The sequence below is a fragment of the Pimephales promelas genome, chromosome 23 (genome assembly GCF_988280905.1).
Source record: "Pimephales promelas chromosome 23, fPimPro1.hap1.1, whole genome shotgun sequence".
Taxonomy (NCBI): Eukaryota; Metazoa; Chordata; class Actinopteri; order Cypriniformes; family Leuciscidae; genus Pimephales; species Pimephales promelas.
Window position 1 is genome coordinate 29,113,753 of NC_142791.1, and position 22,766 is coordinate 29,136,518.

The 22,766-nt window shown below is 42.8% G+C and overlaps 1 protein-coding gene across 3 annotated transcripts; it reads left to right on the plus strand.

The window, feature by feature from the left end:
- The first annotated feature begins 1,780 nt into the window (after positions 1–1,780).
- emsy (EMSY transcriptional repressor, BRCA2 interacting) lies at positions 1,781–22,343 on the plus strand. 3 transcript variants are annotated; one of them, XM_039670326.2, is made up of 21 exons: positions 1,781–1,915; positions 2,871–2,928; positions 3,820–3,925; positions 4,005–4,104; positions 5,209–5,283; positions 5,790–5,965; positions 6,163–6,318; positions 6,403–6,662; positions 7,916–8,150; positions 8,411–8,614; positions 9,408–9,557; positions 9,741–9,911; positions 11,272–11,408; positions 11,487–11,663; positions 12,351–12,522; positions 14,889–15,053; positions 15,442–15,597; positions 16,666–16,790; positions 17,753–18,106; positions 18,422–18,784; positions 21,840–22,343. In XM_039670326.2, exons 3-21 carry the CDS (start codon positions 3,823–3,825, stop codon positions 22,023–22,025), a joined length of 3,465 nt encoding a protein of 1,154 aa, XP_039526260.2. In that variant the 5' UTR covers positions 1,781–1,915; positions 2,871–2,928; positions 3,820–3,822; the 3' UTR covers positions 22,026–22,343. The 3 variants fall into 3 exon arrangements, with proteins under 3 accessions (XP_039526260.2, XP_088982233.1, XP_088982232.1); XM_089126107.1 differs by lacking the exon at positions 21,840–22,343 and adding an exon at positions 20,610–20,669; XM_089126106.1 differs by having other exon boundaries at positions 11,272–11,663.
- Positions 22,344–22,766: the final 423 nt, after the last annotated feature.

Below are 22,766 nucleotides of genomic sequence, written 5' to 3' on the forward strand. Positions count from 1 at the left end.
GCATAAAAAGCTCCATTACGTTGTATCTCATGTAATGGTTCAGTAACAGAAGTTGTTGTAAAAAAAAATAGGCTAACGATTGTGTCATGACCATGCAACTTTCTGTCGCACAGTGGAGAAATTACTGTATAGACCATTTCACAAGATGTAAACAACACTGGTCCAGAAGCACTTCCTGTTTCAGTTTTTTAACACTACAGAAAAGCTGGGATAAAATACAACCAACAGAACATTTAAAACTGAATCAAATCAAAAAGATCCCTACGGTGATCTTAAATAGACGCAGGATCAGGAAGATCTGTCTGGGCACTGGAAGGTGGCGTTTTTAAATAGATCCCCATTCAGTCAACGTCAACTCCGTCTGACGACTGAAAGAGAACAGTGGGTTGCATACGCAATCAGGACATTCACCTCACTGTTCACACACACACACACACACACATTTCCATTGCAGGTTAGGAGTGTAAGGCTGGTAACTAATCTTTCATTTACAATCACACTACAATCTACAGAAGCTTGTTTCCAACACAAATAAAAAAGGGAATTTTCGTAATTACGAGATTTTCTCACAATTCAGACATTATTTCTGGCAATTCTAACTTTTTGTTATTATGTTTTTTTTATGATTTTGTTATTTTCTTAAAAAAAATTCTCACAGTTTTGAGTTTCTATCTCAAAATTCACTCTTTTTCATAATTGCGATTTCATATCATATTTCTGAGATTTTCTCGCAATTCTTACTTTTTTTCGTAGTTACAAGTTATCTGACCTCTGACTTAATTTTTTAGAAAGTTTAGTTCTCAATTCAGTTTTTTTTTGTAATTACAAGATTTTCTCACAATTCTTATTTCTCCCAATTTTGAGTTTGTAAAGTTGAGTTCACAATTCACACTTTTTTTTTCTCAGAATTGCGAGGAAAAAGTCACGGTTTCCTTAAAATGTTTTTATAATCAAATAAAACTCTGAGGTCTTAATTCAAATCAGATATATCATATATGATGTGATTTCAGGTGATTCTCGAGGAATAGTAAAGATGATTGTTGGTGATCTGGGAAGAATTATGCACATCTGTGGAAATCCACTTTTTTATTTGTTATTGTGCTTACATGTTTAATCCCGTTATAATTATGTGATTGTATATCGTAATTTTTTAGCTTTATGTGTTCATCACAGCCACTCACCTGTGTTTAAATATTGACAGTTCTTGATGACAGTTTTTGACATTTTAAAGAGATCTAAGAATAGTATTCATATTCATGTCCTCGATGATGATATTTATACTTCTTGAACTCGTTGTGATTTAGTTCTCAGGTAAGTGATCATCTGTTTGAGATGTGATTGTCATGTTCTTGAAATCTGAAACAAACAAAAAGGTTCTGTTTAAATTCAATACATTTGAGATGGAGTATAATTTGTGCTGATAACCGCATAACCGTATGTGTATTTAGTGTAAATAAAGACATTTTTGTTACTGGGAATTTTCATTTTCAAATTTTCAGTTTTAATGTGTTTTATTGACACTTACATCGCCAAAAACTAAACGATATTATACATATTCAACTACAAATATTATATTACAACATACAACAAATCAATAACACGCGCGCTAGAGCACATGAACGCGCGTCTCCAACGCACAAAAGAATGTCAACAATGGCGGCGCGCATCTTCTGATTGCTGCCCAACACAGTGCCTGTTCGCCTGCAGATGTATATTTTGTGTTGACTGACATTTAATAAAATTCGCGAGAAAAAAATGTATTAGCAACTCTCATTATGCACACACCGCGTTCAGTTGTTTAGTTTAGCTGTAATTGTTGTATGTTCTTGCGCTTCTTTGGGCTTTCCCGCGGGCAGCCCCAGTGTTTTGGCGTCGGATAAACATGGCGGAGCTGAAGGACTGTGCAGAACTGAAGGTAAGTGCAGATATAAACACACGGCTGACATTAGAAATGACACACTGGTGTGTGTGCTGATGATCAGCTGTGGTTTGGCACACACACTCGATTGAGCTGTGCAAGCAGAGGGTCACTGCTGTGTTTATGTGTGTGATGAGAGAAACTCCAGAGAGGCTAACGGCTAAAGCTAACTCTCCACATATCACACTGACAATGACAGAAAAACACAATTTCAGAATCATTAGTGTTTATTAAACATTCTGTTTTATAATAAACATGTATGTTATTCTGCTTCCCACTGAAAGAACCCGGATTGACGTGATCAAACTGAGCGTTTATCGCGATTATATTATTGTTTCGATTCCACCTTGTCAGAATAAACACTGATTTCAGATCAGATGATATTCAACTCTCATTAAGAATAAACACTATGATCTCTGCAGATTGGTTTAATTTAAGCTGTCTTGATGATCTGACGCGAATCTAAACACTTGAAACGGGCTCATGTTTTCTTATTGAGTGGGCGGGGCCAGCGGCCGAACTGGCTTTGATGTGGGCGGGGCATAGGCTGAAATACACGCGTGACGTCAAGTACGTGTTGAGGTTTTTTTGTGTCTTTTATAGTAGTTTTGAAAACGACGGTGTTTATTTATTTCAAAAGAACAAGAAAATGGTGTAGATCTGAAACATTAAGATCTATTGTCATAGTGAAATGAAATGATTATTTTGTCCATTATCCATTGATTCCTCTTGAGAAAGACAGAGTAGAAGGGCATACGAATACTACAATTCGATAATAACAATAATAGACATTTACAGTAAGAGTCAATATACACAATACAATATAGGCAATACTCCATATGAATAAGAAGCAATGTGCAATAAGAACAATACAAGTGACAGCCATGTTGTGCTCATGTGTCTGCGGTGATGATGATGATGATGATGATGATGATGATGTGTATTCCTGAAGGATACGGTGAAGATCGTCAGCTCGTAGAGACCCAGAGAGAGTGTGTTGTGTGTCAGAGGTGAGTGAGCCTTTATCTGTTCTCCAATCACTTTCATTTCCCTCCAAATTCTGTTTTATTGTCACATAATGTTGAATATATCACAAAATCCCCTTTTGTTTTTTTCTATTGAAATATTTCTGAACTCTGATTTAATGCTTTAATTAAATGTTTAAAATCAAAAAGCATGTCTTGATAATTGAAATCATTGCACTTTTACAGTTTAACAGCGATTTATTAAAAGTTTATAAAACTTTTAAAACCCAAAGGCATTTTAGGGCCCAATGAAACATGTCTCATTTTTTCCAGATTCCTTGTTTTCTGTTTTAATTTTTCTAGATTCCCTTTTAATTGTCTTAATTAATAATGATCAGAAAGCATGTCCAATCAGTTGAATTCATAAAACTTTAAAACCCTCTTTTACACTATAAAACCTAATTTGTTACTTTTTTTTTTTCAATATTAGGGCCCAATGAAATGTGAAATTTGGTTACATTTTTTCTGGATTTATGATTTAATACCAATTTATTATCCAAAACATATTCAAAAATTTCATCTTTTAAAATCAAATAAATATTAAAAAAATCTCTTTTGCAAAACACAATGCTGCACAACAGGTTTATTGTCAAATTAAAAAAAAAATATTTTCCTTCGATCATTCCTTTGTTTTAATAACTATATATTACTAAATAACTCAAATTATTATTCTAACTTTGAGGAGTACCTGCTACTGTACAACAGTGCCGTCACGAGTCTCAGAGATACACAGCAACACGCACTGTAACACTCACACACACTCGTCCATATCAGCGTTTGATCCTGTGTGAAGCACTACGTCTGATTTATTCAGCCAACCATAGGCCAGTTCTGTGGCGTGAAACGTCTCGTGTGTGTGTGCGTGTGTGTGTGCAGTGGATGATTCAGCAGGAGAAGCCGTTGGCGGGCAGCATGCCGGTGGTTTGGCCCACGCTGCTCGACCTCAGCAGAGATGAGTGCAAACGGATCCTGCGCAAACTGGGTGAGTCTCGCCCTGAACGTGTGTGTGTGTGTGAGTGTGTGTGTGTGTGTGGCGTCTCACGTCTCTCCGTGTGTTTCAGAGCTGGAGGCGTACGCCGGGGTGATCAGCGCTCTCCGAGCTCAAGGAGATCTCACCAAAGACAAGAAGGAGCTGCTGGGAGAACTGACTCGAGTGCTGAGGTCCTTCACACACACACACACACACACACACACACACACACACTCACCTCGAGTGAGCGAATCATCAGCTGCTATCGGGATCAATATCTAGAAGAATAACCTCGTGCTGTCACTGAACATGATGACGTATGCTGGTCTCATCCAATCATTACTCACTTAATAATGATGAGTTCAAAATAACCCAAGGAGTAACCCAACTGTGGGCTAATGTAACCCACTGCATTGGGTTAAAAGCCAGAGTTGGGTTAAAAGTAACCCAACAGTTAAGTTAACTATTTGAAGAGTTCAGATGCAAAAGCCTCTAAGTGCCATTTAAAATTTTCTTCTAGAATGATCATTTTTAACAAGCTTGTATATTTAAGTTCAGTGATTTCACTTAAATGGCAATGATAATTACCTATTAATTGTTATTTAAGTGAAATTACTGAACTTAAATATACAAGTTTGATAAAAAATCATCATTAAAGAAGAAAATTTCAAATGGCATTTAGAGGCTTTTGCATCTGAACTCTTCATTTATTTTTATTTCTGACATTACTTTATAATTAAAATACACTTGTTTTTAAATACAGATTATTTGTATAAAACAATAAATACGTCTCAACAAATATATATTTTTAAATTACAGTTGAAATTTTAATGTAATTTAATGTAATTATACATCATTGTTTACGCAACAAGCGTGTTTTTACTAGAAATGATTTGAAAATTAACCCAACATTTTAGTGAAAATAACCCAACTTACTGACCCAATATGTGTAACCCAGCGGTTGGGTTAAAAAAAGAACTCAGCGCTTATTACCGTGTGGGTCTGCTTAAACCCCGCCCCCAAGCTCGCCTTCAGATTTGCCTCCATTTTGGAGTGCAACGCCCACTTTTCAACATCCAATCAAAAACCAGCAGATAAAACTAAGCCCCGCCCTACAGGGTTTTTTCTTTCAATAATTAATTTCACTCCAATTTGTTTCATTACGACTTTATTGTGTCTAATATCTTAATGTGTTCTAGTCACAATAATCAGTTCAGACCCGAACGATCTGTCAGCGAAAGTAGTTTTACTCTGACTGAGGATGATGATGGTGTGTGTGTGTGTGTGTGTGTCAGTATCTCCACAGAGCGCCATCGAGCCGAGGTGCGCAGAGCCGTCAACGATGAGCGCCTGAACACCATCGCACATCAGTGAGTCTCTGCAGTTCTCATGTCTCAGATCTTATTTGTACTTTGGAATATTCTGAATCACTCGAGCAATATCTTCATAACTGTGTGTTCAGCGGTGTATGAAGAGCTGACATAGTGAAGTTGTGTGTTTATTAGCTTAGAGTGAGGTGTTTCTCTCCACACACACCGCGGGTCCGCTTACACACACGTGTTTCTACGGTGGCCCTGAGTGGACACACGCGTTTCGGCACTGTGTTGTTCTTCGAGATCAGCGAGTAAAACACTGACACAACGATGAACGAGTGACAATAATAACTTAACTCTGTCTCAGACGACGACATCACTTCCTGTCGGCCACCGTAACTTATGTTGGGTGCAGTTCACCACCTCACCACTAGATGCGGCTAAAACTTACACACTGCACCTTTAACTGTTAACACGCTCAAATTGGCTGATTGTGTTGTTAGCCCGAGTGTTTTGTACTGGTTGAGTGATGTTGGTGTGTGTGTGTGTGTGTGTGCGCACAGCATGTCGGGGCCGAACAGCTCGTCTGAGTGGTCGATCGAGGGCCGTCGACTGGTTCCTCTGATGCCCAGACTGGTTCCTCAGACGGCCTTCACCGTCACGGCTAACGCGGTGGCTAACGCTACAGCGCACCAGAACGCCTCGCTAATGCTGCCCGCGGACACCGCCAACAAAGAAGGTGAACTCCGCCTACAGCCCGCAGTGATTTGCTGTTTCGTGATTTAAATTTAGAAATGCATTTTGATGACTAACATTGAATTTAACAATTAGAACAGAATTTTGGGAGGAAATGGGCATTTGGGGAAAATACAACAGAATTGTGTGTGTAGAACCTCAGTGTGAGAGTACAGCAGTGACGCAGTGTTTGTGTTGCAGTGGTTGTGTGTTACTCGTACACCAGCACGAGCTCCACTCCTCCCAGTGCATCGACTCCCAGTAGCAGTGCAGCCGCCGCTGTCAAATCCCCTCGACCCGCCAGTCCTGCATCCAACGTGGTGGTGCTGCCCAGCGGGAGTACAGTCTACGTCAAGAGTACGACACACACACACACACACACACTCTGTCTTACACAAACACACACACGACAAACACTGAGGTGTGTGTGCTTCTCCTCAGGCGTGAGCTGCTCGGACGAGGATGAGAAACCCCGGAAGAGGCGCAGGACCAACTCCTCAAGCTCCTCCCCCGTCCTGCTGAAGGAGGGGCCAAAACTGGCCACGCCCCTTTCCAAAACCATCACGGTCCCCGTGAGCGGCAGCCCGAAGATGAGCAACCTGATGCAGAGCATCGCCAACTCTCTCCCGCCACACATGTCCCCGGTGAAGATCACCTTCACCAAACCCTCCACGCAGACCACCAACACCACCACACAGAAGGTCAGACACACACACACGCACACACACTCACACACACTCACACACACACACGCGCAGACCACCAACACCACCACACAGAAGGTCAGTCACACACACACACACACACACACACAGACCACCAACACAACCACACAGAAGGTCAGTCACACACACACACACACACACACACACAGATTTATAATGGCAGTGAATGAGCATTTCTGTTTTGAAGTCCTTAAAGGGTTAGTTCACCCAAAAATGAAAATTCTGTCAGTATTTACTCACCCTCATGTTGTTCCAACCCCGTAAGACCTTCGTTCATCTTCGGAACACAAATTAAGATATTTAGGATATTAAAATCGCTCCTGCATACAGTCCATAGGCTTCTTGAGGGAATGGCTCTTGCCGTCCCCGAAAAGTCATAAAAGACATCGTTAAAATAGTCCAAGTGACTACAGCGGCTCAATCTTAAGTTTATCAAACGACGAGAACACTTTTGTGCGCAAAAAAACAACAAAAATAACGACTTTATTTCAACTATTCACTTCCTTCTCCATAAGCCTATAGTCCGTTAATGTAGTGTGATTGCGTAGAGCTACGTCACACGTAGGCTCACTATTGGCCGACGCTGGTCATGTGTGTGTGATGCGTGTGACGTACAATAACAGAAGCTTACGCTATTAAACTAGTAACCTGACTCGCGCAGAGGGAGAAATAAACCAATAGTTGAAATAAAGTCGTTATTTTTGTTGTTTTTTTGCGCACAAAAGTGTTCTCGTCGTTTGATAAACTTAAGATTGAGCCCCTGTAGTCACTTGGACTATTTTAACGATGTCTTTTATGACTTTTCGGGGACGGCAAGAGCCAGTCCCTCAAGAAGCCGATGGACTAGTATGCAGGAGCGATCTTAATATCTTAAATATCTTAATTTGTTTTCCGAAGATGAACGAAGGTCTTACGGGGTTGGAACAACATGAGGGTGAGTAAATACTGACAGAATTTTCATTTTTGGGTGAACTAACCCTTTAAAAGTGCATCTACACACACACACACACACACACACACACACACTCACACACACACAGATTTATAATGGCAGTGAATGAGCATTTCTGTTTTGAAGTCCTTAAAAGTGCATCTACACACACACACACACACACACACACTCACACACACACACACAGATTTATAATGGTATTGAGTAAGTGTTGCTGTTTTGAAGTCCATAAAAGTGCATCCACACACACACACACAGTAAACGCTCTGTCCTGCAGGTGATCATCGTGACCACGTCTCCCAGTTCCAACTTCGTGCCGAACATCTTGTCGAAGTCCCACAACTACGCGGCGGTGTCGAAGCTGGTGTCGAGCGCGGCGCTCACGGCGTCCAATCAGAAGCAGACCATGGTGATCTCCGCCGGCTCCTGCGCGACCCCGGGGCCCAGCGCTGTCGCCGTGACGACCGTGGTGTCCTCCAGCCCCTCTGTGGTGATGTCCACCATCGCACAGGGTCAGTGTGTGTGTGTGTGTGTGTGTGTGTGTGTGTGTGTAGTGCTGGGAAGTATGGCCCAAAGTTTAAATCACTGTATTTTTCAAAATAATACCAATTTCATGGATGCGTTTAATTCATTTTTTTGAAGCATGGCTGGGCAAGGATATCACACAGCGCCAGCACGACGAAGACCCTCGAGAACATGAGATGATGCGATCCTTTACTAATGCAGTGCACTGTGTGTGTGTGTGTGTGTGTGTGTGTGTGTGTGTGTTCAGGCGGGTCCTCCACGGCACTGAAGATGTCCTCCACGCGTCTGCCGTCCCCGAAGGCTCTGATTGGCTCCTCGTCTCAGATCCTGCAGATCCCCAAGGCCCAGCAGGCCGTGCAGTGTGTGTCTCCTAAAGCGCTGCAGGCGCTGGCGTCTCCTCAGGCCTCGGGCCCCGGGGCCAAACCCACCATTCAGATCAAGCAGGAGTCCGGTGAGCACACACACTGACTGAGTCCGACATCATCGTATGGGTTTCAGCATTGGTCATCCGGCGGCTCTGATTGGTCGAAACTCCTCAATGTTTAATACGGATGCGAAAAATGCAGAAAACCCAACCCAACCCGATCCGAATGATTTCCTGATGGAGGGTTGTGTGTAATCGTGATTGACAGAACGTCAGGTCGTGTGTATGTTTCGTCGCGCGTAAGTCTCGGTCAGTTTGTTTACGACCTCTGACTGAGTCAGCAGCGTTTCAGAGCGAGTTCATTCACACACGAGCGCTCTGATCCGCAGGCACACCGACATACAGAAGCCTGCAGGAATTATTTTCATTTTTAAAACTTGACATATTTTTATTGTAATACAGTATAGTTGTACTTTTAAATAAAATGGTTATTCAATATTTATTAAAAGCTCTTTTTTTATTTATTTTTTTAAATGTTTTTTATGCTGTGGTGCCTTTTTCCCCTTTATGGCTTTTGGCTAGCTTAGTTGGGGACATTAAATTTAACATTTAATATAATATTCATCAATATTATTAATCTCCTGCACTGACAGCATTATATGAGAACTGAGCTGGACGATGACATCACGGTGGATATATACTGTATATTAATTAACTAAATTAATAACTTTTTAACAACGAAAATGAAGCATCACTGAACCGGCTTCAGCATCTCTTCTATAAACACACTCTGTCCTGTTATCTCTGTAAAGCTCCTCTGACACACACTGTAGAAGTGAAGCTGACTTGTGTGTGTGTGTGTGTGTGTGTGTGTGTGCAGGTGTGAAGATCATCACGCAGCAGATGCAGCCCAGTAAGATCTTGCCCAAGCCCTCGGGTGCCGCCCTGCCCAGCAGTAGCTCCGCCCCCATCATGGTGGTCAGCAGCAACGGCGCCATCATGACCACCAAACTGGTGTCCAACCCCACAGGTCAATAAAATACCATTTAAAAAAGAAAAACCATAAAATCATATGTGTAAATACACATATAAAGCGCATCTATCCATGATCAAAGTTTGCGTGTAAATGGGTGTGGGCTACACTGTATGTGGGGCTCATCAATAACACTATATTGTTTTTAAAGGCTTGAGTTTGAAATGCTGTGTTTCGCAGGCACTCAGGCCACATACACTCGTCCGTCCGTCAGCCCTGCGCTCGGCACTCGGGTGTCGTCCCCCGCCGGAGCCACCTACGTCAAGACCACCAGCGGCAGCATCATCACCGTCGTGCCCAAGTCCCTCGCCACGCTGGGCGGCAAGATCATCACCAGCAGCATGGTGTCAGGTGACAGGGGCTCCTGGGGGGAGATTACAGTAAAACACACACCTGTGACAATGCATGCGGTGGGCCATAACACACGAACACTAAACTGAAAAAGACAATTCCTGCAAGGGTTAATTAACTAGTTTCATTGTTCAGCTGAAACTAATATATTATATAGACTCATTACATGCAAAGTGAGATATTTCAAGCCTGTATTTGTTATAATTGTGATGATTATGTCTTACAAATATGAAAACCCAATAATTAGAATATTGTGAAAAGGTTTTCATATCTATAATCCATAATCATCAACATTATAACAAATAAAGGCTTGAAATATCTCACTTTGGATGTAATGAGTCTATATAATATTTTAGTTTCAGCTTTTAAAGGAGTAGTTCACTTTTGAAAAAGCTTTTGCTGATAATTTACTCACCCCCGTGTCATCCAAGATGTCCATGTCTTTCTTTCTTCAGTCGAAAAGAAATTTAGGTTTTTGATGAAAACGTTCCAGGATTTTTCTCCATATAATGGACTTCAATGGGGACCAAACGGTTCAAGGTCCAAACGACAGTTAATAACAGTTTCAGATGCAGCTTTAAACGACACCAGACGATGAATAAGGGTCTTATCATGCGAAACGATCGGTTATTTCAAAACTTATTCCAAAAATGTAACTTTTCTAAGGACAAATGCTAGCCTTGCTCTATTCTGTGAGGCGCGTTTGTAACGTCACGTAATACGTAATTACGTTCAAAAGGTCACGGGCGACGTAGCCGGAAGTACAGAGTCAGTGTTTACAAGTTGAACGCATAGGTTGAACGTGCAAACTAACTCAAACACCGTTTACAAAAAAAGGAATTAAAAGGTAAAACAACGATGTCGGACGATTTTGATTCTGTACTTCCGGCTACGTCGCCCGTGACCTTTTGAACGTAATTACGTATTACGTGACGTTACAAACGCGCCTCACAGAATAGAGCAAGGCTAGCATTTGTCCTTAGAAAAGTTACATTTTTGGAATAAGTTTTGAAATAACCGATCGTTTCGCATGATAAGACCCTTATTCATCGTCTGATATCGTTTAAAGACATTTGAAGCTGCATCTGAAACTGTTATTAACTGTCTTTTGGACCTTGAAACGTTTGGACCCCATTGAAGTCCATTATATGGAGAAAAATCCTGGAATGTTTTCATCAAAAACCTTAATTTCTTTTCGACTGAGGAAAGAAAGACATGGACATCTTGGATGACATGGGGGCGAGTAAATTATCAGCAAAAGTTTTTTCAAAAGTGAACTACTCCTTTAAGTTGAATTACTGAAATAAATGAACTTTCACGCCATATTCTCATTATTGTTTGTGGCGTTCTGCGTTAACAGGAAGCACCACGAAGATCACCACCATCCCCATGACGTCGAAGCCCAACGTGATCGTGGTGCAGAAGACCTCGGGCAAGGGGACCACCATCCAGGGCCTGCCGGGGAAGAACGTGGTCACGACGCTGCTGAACGCCGGGGTGAGGTCACGTGACCGTCACATGACGCGTGCGGGCGCTGATGCGGCGCTGACGAGTGTGTGTGTGTGTGTGTTTCAGGGAGAGAAGAGCCTCCAGGCGATGCCCGGGTCCAAGCCCGCCATCATCACCGCGTCCAGACCCATCACTAAGATGATCGTGACGCAGCCCAAGAGCCTCAGCGCTGGGGTCACGCCCTCCACCGCCACCAAGATCATCCCCACCAAGATCGTGTACGGACAGCAGGGCAAGACACAGGTCAGAGGCGGGGCTCATTTGCATATTCATATCGCAGGAATACTAAATGAGGCAAGGGTGTCGAGTTACATTCAAGGAGTCGTTCACTTTCACATATGCACACTAATAACGTCCTCAGAGTCTCGATCGCCCCCAGTGGCTGATCCCAGTACAGCTCGTAAACCATGAAGGCTAATGGGCCGCGATGGAGACTAAACAATCTTAATTACTCTTTCAAAAACGCATTTTCTAAAGATGTTTTCTGTTATTTGAGTTAGTTTTATCACGCTGATATAAATATAAGTTTGGTCTCGTTATAAACGTGAGTGTGACGTCATGATTGACAGCTCCTCTAAACGAGTCACTGAGGGACTGATGGACTTTTGGGGGATTTCCATGAGTTGATTGGAGCTTCAACTTTAATTTGTACATGTGTTTATTTCACACAGTGCACTTTGCAGTAACCGTTTCTACAAGAGTGAGGATGGGAGCGTGACACACACACACACACACACACACACACACGCTAGTGCGCAAAATCAGGTCCCGAATCTGCCGTATTAGGTCTCACCAATGGAAGAGAGTGAAGGGGCGTCGTCCATCTTTACAGTCGATGCTGCATTCCCTCTGTGGATGCATCTATAAGCTTCACATCTTAAATACGGTGTGTGTGTGTGTGTGTGTGTGTGTGTGTGTGTGTGTGCGCAGGTCCTGATCAAGCCCAAGCCCATGGCGTTCCAGGCGGTGGTGAGCGAGCAGGCCCGTCAGCTGGTCAGCGAGACGCTTCAGCAGGTCTCTCGCGGCGCCGACCCGTCTGGATCCACTCAGGAGACGCTCCGAGACGACACCGCCGCGCTCAGCGAGTCCGACAGCACACACGGTAGGGACGCACATCACACCAACGCCAACATTGGCGATTATCACAATCTACATTGAACGATGCTTTGAATAGCTTTATACTAGTGGCTCTCAACTCTCTGGCCCACATTACCCCATGGTCATCAAGCCCAACACACTTTTTTAGGAGTTTTATATATACATATCATATTACAATATCCCCGGCCCTTAATCTGCACGTTCACACACACTGGCGACATTGGGTTCGCGAGCGCCGACAGAGCCCAGTTCTAACGCACTGGAGAAGATCCAGCTGAGCCTGAAACTGTTCTGAGGTCAGCACAGAACACTACTGACCAGAACATGTGACCGCTGTCTTATAAACACTGTGTCAGGAACTGTGGACACTTGTGGAAGAGTTCAACATGATGATGAGATGATCAGTGAACTCCACAACAACTACACAAACGTCTCCGCTAACATTCAGAAGCGTGTAAAAGAGTCTCTCCGTAAGGCGGAGCTAAAGCTGCTGTTACTCCTGATCCTGGATCAGTCAGATCCGCCTGTGTTGAGTCTCTGAAGCTCGTGTGAAGGCTCCGCCCTCTTCTGGACGGAGGTGGAGCTAAAGCTCATTTGCATTTAAAGGGACACACACAAAAACTGCACTTTGTTCAAACCCAAAACAGGGTGAATCTTACAAGCTATAATATATTTAAATATCTATGGAAGTAAAATAATGTCAAATGTTTTTGAAACAAAAAGCATGTTGAATTGCACCAATTGAAAAAAAAAATGCATTGCGTTAACCATGCTTGCATTTTAATCCATTGTATTTTTAAGGCTTGCATTTTTATGGGCTGAAATTCAACATGGTTGAATATTTAAGCTGTGAATATTTCAATTAAAAACATTTCAAACATATTTTCATTTTTAAAAAAAAATCAATAACCCATATTCACCTTTCATATTTCACTTGCAAAATGTTCAAACTGTTAGTTCAACAGGCATTTTTCGGTCCATTTTATTTCACCTTGAAAATTCGCTTCCACAAATTCAGTGGTTCAAATTCGACAGTAAATTCAACGTTGACGTCCAGGAACTGCAGGAAAAGCAATAGATTACCGAGCATAATCTCCATCTGCTGTTAGTCGCTTTACCAGCAGGGGGTGCAAGTGTGTGTTGAACCAAATCAACAGGAGAGGCCTTCACAAAACGTCATTTGTTGAAATGGACAGAGCGATGAGTACGAGTTATCATATATGTGTGTGGAAAAGACACAAAACACACAAGCGTTTACTCGAGTGTCTTACTCTTATGAGACTCTTATTTTTACCCCGTTCACAGTAAGCTGATTTGTCCACTGCAAAACTAAATTCTCTCACCGTTGGCATTGATGGTAAAACAACTGTAATACACTGAGACAGAGCGAATCGTTTGTTTTAGTGACGGAATACTAAATTGATGGCTGGGTTTTACATGATGGCAAAGGCAATTTTATTGAAATATCGCATCATTAAATACAACCCAATTACAATTATAAATGAAATTCAGCAATTATTCATTAATAATTACATCTGTACCATGATATCGATTAATCTCTGTGTTATAACGTGAATGTTCTCCGCCATTAGCCAGGGCTGCGTACAGTAGGGCTATTTGTCATCTTATTTTATATCTTATTCGCTCTTTTCGCGTCACGTCACCTATTAGCGTCGCGTCTGCCACAAGATCTCTCACTGTTTACATGAACCAGACACTCCGATGAGAGCGCATGAAGTGCAATCCATCTCTTATTTACCATTTTTCCATCTTATCGTATATTTTAATCCCTGCTTTGCCCGTATTGGAGCCCGTCTCGTGGCTCTTACTAAGCAAAACTAATATCTTGTGAAAAGGAGCATAATAAATGCTTCCTTAAGTTTAATATCAGGCGCACAGAACTAAGCCCCGCCCTACATTCGCCACCATTTCACTCAGTTAACATCTTTCTTTTAATAAATGAAGAGTTCAGATGCAAAAGCCTCTAAGTGCCAATTGACATTTTTATCAAACTTGTATATTTAAGTTCAGTGATTTCACTTAAATGGCAATGAAGATTACCTATTAATTGTTATTTAAGTGAAATTACTGAACTTAAATATACAAGCTTGATAAAAATCATCATTAAAGAAGAAAATTTCAAATGGCATTTAGAGGCTTTTGCATCTGAACTCTTCAAATGTTTTTAGTTGTCATGTTTGTAATTGTTGCTCTCCCCTTATTTATCATTTATTTTATCACTATTGTTATGTACTGTTATTTTAATATTGTAATTGTTGCTGCTGCTTGTTGTATGGTGGCCTTGAGGGATTTGGAAGGTGTCTTTAATAAAATGCAGTATTATTGTGAAGACTTGCTCTCTGTGCGCAGACGCTCAGCCGCTGGTGCACGTGATCGCCTCCAGGGGGCAGGACTGGGCCGAGCAGGAGGTGTCCGTGGAGGCCAGTCCCACCATCATCTACCAGGACGTTACAGGAGAGTCCCAGTCGGCAACGTCCACCATTAAAGCCCTTCTGGAGCTGCAGCAGACCAGCGGTGTGTGTGTGTGTCAGCCGTGTGTCCGTCCTTCTGTTGGACTCTCACACATGAATTATGCTGCATATCTGTCAGCTGTTCAATTAGATAATACCAGTTTAGCTCAACCAGTGACCAAGCAATGCTTCATGTTGTTCAGTGTGTGTGTAAAAAGAGCAGAAAACACACTTCAGCCAAACATCATCAGCTCAAAGTGGAGGAATCATATTTGGTCCCACATTATCACTGTTAGTGACTGTATGAAGAATATTTGGGTGTAATATGTCACAGTTTACTTTATTTTGTTCTCCTCACTCACAGAAGTGAACTATAGTGTCCTGAACACACTAGTGAAAAAATATTAAAAATATTAAAAAATGTTTGACTGTGTGTGTGTGTGCTGTTACAGTGAAGGAGAAGAGCGACGCTAAACCTCGGCAGCACACGATCGACCTGAGTCAGATGGCAGTGCCGATCCCAGTGTCCTCGGAGCGGAGACAGTCCCCGGAGCCGTCGGGTCAGAACACCGGAGACGCCGACCCCATCCCCGAGTACATCCCTATCGGTACACCAGCACCGACTCATTTCATGCCCACATCTCAACTCTGGGTCCTCTTAATATATTTAAGGTCTCCCTGTAGGCGATAATTGTACCCCTTAAAACTCACCAAAATTACATATTTAAACGTTCCTTTTTAAAAATAATGTCGTCTTGCCTTAAAATATCTTCACTGTAACTCGACACCCTCGCCTCATTTAGTATGTGCGGTTCTATGAATATGTAAATGAGCCCCGCCTCCACTCACTCACTTAGAGATCCACTGGTTGTCGATCACACGTTGATCTGATTGGTTACAAGGTGGTTTGTGACGTCAGAAACACCAGCGATTTCAAAGTGTGTTTTTGAGACTGTCTTTGGTTCACTGCAGTTTTATCAACTTACACACGGTGTGTGTTAAAGCAGATTAAACACACCACACACACACATAATCAACTTTAAAAGCTGGGTTTAACACACGGGGACTTTAACTGGTATCTTTTCCAGATATTCCCTCATGCAGTGTGTAATAAAGCTGTCTGCAACATTTCAAAGTGCAGATAAAAGAAAGAAGCAATTCTAAAGTGCTGAAATGAGTCGTCAGTAATTCCATTTTTTTACTAATTAGCATATATTAGATATAATAGATCAGTTATTTATTGTGCACAATCAATATGGCACATTTATGCGAAGCGATTGCTTTGATCTGCTGTTGATGAATTATGTTTACCTTATGATGTTTATATTATAATCCATCAGAGATTTGCTCGTAAGATGCATGATTTATCTTCCTCGTCTCACATTTCAAAATAAGAGTCCTGCTGTATTTCAGGCTTGGTTATAATTAAAAGGTTCATTATGCATACAATATTTTTTTCAAAATCATTAAAAAAAACAAATTGGTGGGAAATTATTGGTATTTTTTATTACCCAATAAAACCCAGTATCGATCGACATGTAGTTCATTTGTATTATGTAGTTTTGCAATGTGCCGTTCAATGATGCAAAACTTGATTTATTTTGATTTATTTTTGTTCTATATAGTGTAAGAAGTCGTTAAGTGTTTTTTGATTTTAAAGACGTGTTTCTGTGCAGTTTCAGGAAAAGTGTGTAAAGCTGTGGTGGGAGGAGACGTCACTGCGTCCAGCAGCCAGAACCAGAACCAGTCGAGCTCTGCCAAGAGCACCGCCACTGTAGCGTGTGGAGCCACCGCACAACAGGTCACACACACACACACACACACACACACACACACAGCCCTGAGTCCACATGTGCCACTGCATCACATTTACACTGCGACTACAACTGTGTTTCACGTCTTTATGCATCAAACCCACGACCTGGAGCTGCTGTTAAAGGGCCAGTTCACCCAAAAAATCAAACTGATGTCATTAAAGGGTAACTAAACCCCTGGTCAGAGCCTGACTCCACCCACTGGCGATTTTTGAAAAATGCTGAAAAAGTGGGCGGACCCCAGCGGAGATAGAGGGGACGAAATAGATGCTAAAACACTCTATCATGATCATTTTCAATACTCACAATTCCAACTCCTGACTCGCTGCAGTGGTTTTGACGACACAAGCTGGTTTTTATACTGCCAAGGGCGTAGCTCGCGTGCTGAGCTGAAAGTGCAGAACATCTAATAGGAAAATTCAACTGCAGTAGCCACCGTTCATCCTGAAGAGGGCAGCACTAAGACGATTTTACACCATATATAAAACACTTTATACACAAATGTCATAAAAGTTACTCGAATCAATGACTGGTATTAATAAAGATCCATTCTTACAGATCATTAACTAAAAAAAGTTGGTTTAGTGTTCAGTTACTCTTTAATGACTCGTCGTCCCAAACCCGTCAGACCTCGTTCATCTCCAGAACACAGTTTAAGATATTTCAGATTTAGTCTGAGAGCTTTCCGTCCCTCCGTTGAACATGTGTGTACGGTACACTGTCCTTGTCCAGAAAGGAAATAAAGACATCATCACAGTAGTCATGTGACATCAGTGGGTTAGTTATAATGTTCTGAAGCGTCGAAAATACATTTTGGTCCAAAAATAACAAAAACTGTGACTTTATTCAGCATTGTGTTGTGTTCCGGTTCTGTTGTGGATCATATTTTATTGCATTATTCATAACAATAAATACTTGTGTGTGTGTGTGTGTGTGTGTGTGTGTGCAGGTGGAGGGGAAGCCGCTGCCGGAGCCGATGCTGGTGGACGAGGGCGAGTTCGAGGGAGACACGTTGGACCCTCAGACGGGTCTGTTCTACCGCTCGTCCCAGCAGCCCCTCAGCAAGCCTGTGATTGGCCCGCCGGAGACGAAGAGGGCGGAGCCTGTGCCGGCGAGAGCTGTGGTCCCGAGAGCGCCCTCTGCTGGCCCTCCTCCGGTGTCCCTCACTCCACACACACCTCAGCTGCCCCGACTGCATCAGGCGCCCACCTCACACAACCGGCCCAACACACACACACAGCTGTCCCAGCCGCCGCCGCTGCAGGCGCATCACCCCGTGGGCTCCGGGAAGAGCAGCGCGCAGGTGTGTGTGTGTGTGTGTGTGTGTGACACGCTCTGTCAACTGAGATCATATTTTTAGGATTTTTTTTCCCAGATTCTGTTTTATTTATTTTTCACAATCATTTTTTTTCTGGATAATTTTGCTTTTTTTTTTAAGACAACTCACTTAATTTCGATTTATTTCCCCACAAATCAAGACGTACTCTTTTATGGCATTTTACTCCTCTAGTAATTTGTAGATATTTGGACTGAAAACAAGAGAAAATACTGAGTAAGAAAAGCATTTTCTGCAGTGTAGAACCTGTTTTATTGGTGTGTGTGTGTGTGTGTGTGTCAGGTGCAGCAGCCAATCATCACGCAGGGCGCCAGCGTCACCAGGATCACGTTCGGCAGCCCTCCGCCGGTTCCTCATCCGGTTCCTCATCTCCAGGGGGCGCCGGTGTCCAGCAGCGCCGAGGCGGCAGTGAAGCTCCAGTCCGAGTCCAGCTCCAGTGTGCCGGAGAAGCCCTCGGTCTCAGACATCCTGAAGATCTCCATGCTGGAGGCGGAGCTGGAGCCCATGATGGTGGACTCGTCCAGCGACTGCGGCCCGATGACCTCAGCGGCCGCCTCCTCCTCCTCTTCATCACTCATCAGCAGCTCCAAGCAGACGCTCGAGGCCTTCAGCCGAGCCAAGAGCAAAGAGCTGGACATCATAGAGGTGCGGCTGCCGCTCTCTCACACACACACACACACACACACACACACTAGAGCTCTGCACGGGCTTTAAACTTAAACCCGAACCCGGCCCGTACCTGGAATCAGTTAACCCGCCCCCGACATTATGGTTGTATTTAGGGCTGCAACAACTAATCGATAAAATCGACTATAATCGATTATGAAAATCGTTGCCAATGAATGTCATTATGGATTAGTTGGTCTGATTACGTCACAGGGATTGTTTACGGGCTGCATGCGCTTCATGAGGAGCACACACACAAGGTCTCTCACCCTCGCCGCGCGAGTCCGTGAGTTTGAACTAATTTGTGGGCATCAGGAAACCGCTATCACACGAAAATCACTCGCCTTTCGCCGAAATTCGCCGTTTTGAAACCAAACTAGGTGAGCTACGTTAATCGTCTATACTTAATACTACATGAAGCCATACTATAGTATAATGTGAGATAGAAATGTATATTTAAGTCATTAAATTGAAGTTTTCCCTCCACTGCGGCTGTCAGTCATTCTCCATTCGGTGTTCAAACAGCGCGACGCGTTCGTTACGGCAGTCAACACGATGAAACTCTTTCCAAGATGATTCAGTGTTAATATTTGTATAATTGATCCGTAGATAAAGGTCCGTGGTTTCGTAAAAGGACTATCTTTAGTGCTACACTTCTTGTCTCTCATTTGTTCCCCACTAAGGAATGTTTTTTTCACTAAATGTTCAGATTTTATACAATTATTGTGCGCTTGTGATTATTCTAGGCTAAGTTTTGCTGAGTTATCCACTAATCTAGTTTACAATAGCATTTTTGTCATAGGTTATGTTCATATATATATATATATTTTATTTGTTGTTTTTCTTTATAATGAAGTTGTCTGTGTTGAACACACAAAAGAGTGATTATCAGATCACCGAGGTCTCGTCCTGCTCGCCACAACCCTGATTTAGGGTTTTATTTAGTTATAATAAACCAAAAAATTAAATATATTTTTTTATCCGATTAATCGATTGATCAAAAAAATAATCGTCCGATTAATCGTTAGTTGCAGCCCTAGTTGTATTTTAATCCCGAGCCGAGGTGCGTTTCTCACAGTAAATAGCTTTTGTGTGCAGTATGCTGTATTTTATGATTGCTTGCCACGATAATTAAAAAAGTTGTGCTCGGGTCGGGTAGTAGACCTCACTCACACACACACACACACACACACACACACACACACACAAACACACACACACACTGTAATTAATATTCATGAACTTTAGCATGTTTGAAATCACATATAAATGTATTTAAATCACACATTGTTCTATAATTATCACACCTAACATTACATTATTTGTATTATATTATTTGTAATAGATATTTTTTTGCATCGAATCTCCAAATTCATGTAGAAAAAAACATTTAAAATATTATTTAAATAGTATGTAAAATATTTTTAATGGCCGCCATGAAATGAGTAATTATAGCCATTCAACAGTAGTGTAATTAAAAGCCATCATTTAAATTAAATCACACAGTCATAACTTTTAATTGAACAGCTTAAAAAATCTTTTCAAAACCATATTATAATTAATGTCTAAATTTAGTTTTGTTTTGTTTTTTTATGGGCGATTAAATGTCTAAAACAAAGGCTTTCAATTATACAGTATTACTGAAAACCTCTAATTATTCAGTTCATTCCCAGAAAATGAGAAAAATAACTTGATTAATCAGTTAATAGTGCTGAAAAACAAAGATCAATGATTCTCTTGCTGCGGCTGCTGTAATTGGCCTACACTTGTGTCGTGATTGGCTGAAGCTTGTGTTTGTGGTCAGGTGATCCCCCAGCACTGCTGTGATTGGCTGACACTTCTGCTGTGATTGGCTGACGTTTGTGTTGTGATTGGCTGACGCTTGTGTTTGTGGTCAGGTGATCCAGCACTGCTGTGATTGGCTGACGCTTGTGTTTGTGGTCAGGTGATCCAGCACTGCTGTGATTGGTTGAAGCTTGTGTTTGTGATCAGGTGATCCCCCAGCACTGCTGTGATTGGCTGATGTTTGTGTTGTGATTGGCTGATGCTTGTGTTTGTGGTCAGGTGATCCCCCAGCTCTGCTATGATTGGTTGAAGCTTGTGTTTGTGATCAGGTGATCCCCCAGCACTGCTGTGATTGGCTGACACTTCTGCTGTGATTGGCTGACGTTTGTGTTGTGATTGGCTGACGCTTGTGTTTGTGGTCAGGTGATCCAGCACTGCTGTGATTGGCTGACGCTTGTGTTTGTGGTCAGGTGATCCAGCACTGCTGTGATTGGTTGAAGCTTGTGTTTGTGATCAGGTGATCCCCCAGCACTGCTGTGATTGGCTGATGTTTGTGTTGTGATTGGCTGATGCTTGTGTTTGTGGTCAGGTGATCCCCCAGCTCTGCTATGATTGGTTGAAGCTTGTGTTTGTGATCAGGTGATCCCCCAGCACTGCTGTGATTGGCTGTTTCTTGTGTTGTGATTGGCTGATGCTTGTGTTTGTGGTCAGGTGATCCCCCAGCACTACTGTGATTGGCTGATGTTTGTGTTGTGATTGGCTGATGCTTGTGTTTGTGGTCAGGTGATCCCCCAGCACTGCTGTGATTGGCTGATGTTTGTGTTGTGATTGGCTGATGCTTGTGTTTGTGGTCAGGTGATCCCCCAGCACTGCTGTGATTGGCTGACGTTTGTGTTGTGATTGGCTGATGCTTGTTTTTGTTGTCAGGTGATCCCCCAGCACTGCTGCGATTGGCTGACGTTTGTTTTTGTGGTCAGGTGATCCCCCAGCACTGCTGCGATTGGCTGACGTTTGTTTTTGTGGTCAGGTGATCCCCCAGCACTGCTGTGATTGGCTGACGTTTGTTTTTGTGGTCAGGTGATCCCCCAGCACTGCTGCGATTGGCTGACGTTTGTTTTTGTGGTCAGGTGATCCCCCAGCACTGCTGTGATTGGCTGACGTTTGTTTTTGTTGTCAGGTGATCCCCCAGCACTGCTGTGATTGGCTGACGTTTGTGTTGTGATTGGCTGATGCTTGTTTTTGTTGTCAGGTGATCCCCCAGTACTCCATCATGCCCGACTCCAGCCAGTCTAATGTTGTGGTGGAGCCGAGCGGGTTCCTGGAGATCAGCGATTACACCAGCCAGCGCCTGGACCAGGAGGCCATGCAACAGGAAGTGGACAGCAGCAACGACGAGGGGGCGGCGGCCAGCCCCACGGCTGACCAATCACAGTGAAGCACGCGGAACTCGTGCTGTATAGAGAAACATTCAGTGAGTTTGTGCTTCGTCCTGCAGCGGAGAACAATGTTTGTGTTGAATTCTGCTTCATTTATAGATTTAAGTAGAGCTGATGGACTCTTGAAGACTCTGTTCTGCTCTCTGATTGGTGTAAATAGCGTTGCTGTAAATCAGTGTCTGGATATTGTGCTCTCTCTCTCTCTCTCTCTCTCTCTCTCTTTTTATCTCTCTCTCTCTCTCTCTCTCACTCACTCACACTCTCTCTCTCGATGTAATGTTAGCATTTTAACTCTATAAACTTTACTACAAAAGCCCGCCGTGCCTTGTGTTATTGTGTGTGTGTGTTTGCACAGGTGAGCTCTCGGGTTACGCGGGGCGTGTCTACAGGTGTGCTCATAAAACACACGCTCATCTGGTGTGTGTGTGTTGTGTGTGGAAAGTACCAGTGTCATTAAATGGGGAGAGTTTCATTGTGATGGAAACAAATGCGCATGTGGGTCTGTGTGTGTGTGTGTGTGTGTGATCGTGGGACGAGGGGGTTTTGTGCGTCGCCGGTGTTTCTGGGTGGATTCCAGCGTGTGTGTCGCTTCATTCACGCAGCGGGACTTTCCTGTGGGATGGAGCAGTCTTCCGCTGGGATCACTCGCCCTCGTTCTCCTCTCATCCACGCAGAGTCCTTTCGTTTCTCAGAAAAGCACCGTTTATGTAACAGCTCATTACACTAATTTGTCTTGCCTG

What these genes read in the sequence shown, in the direction of transcription:
- emsy (XM_089126106.1), top strand. Translation starts at nt 3,823, where the DNA reads ATGATTCAGCAGGAGAAGCCGTTGGCGGGCAGCATGCCGGTGGTTTGG. An exon ending in CCAACACCACCACACAGAAG is followed by an intron (nt 6,663 to 7,915) that starts GTCAGACACACA and finishes TCTGTCCTGCAG; the next exon opens with GTGATCATCGTGACCACGTC. An exon ending in GATGTCCACCATCGCACAGG is followed by an intron (nt 8,151 to 8,410) that starts GTCAGTGTGTGT and finishes GTGTGTGTTCAG; the next exon opens with GCGGGTCCTCCACGGCACTG.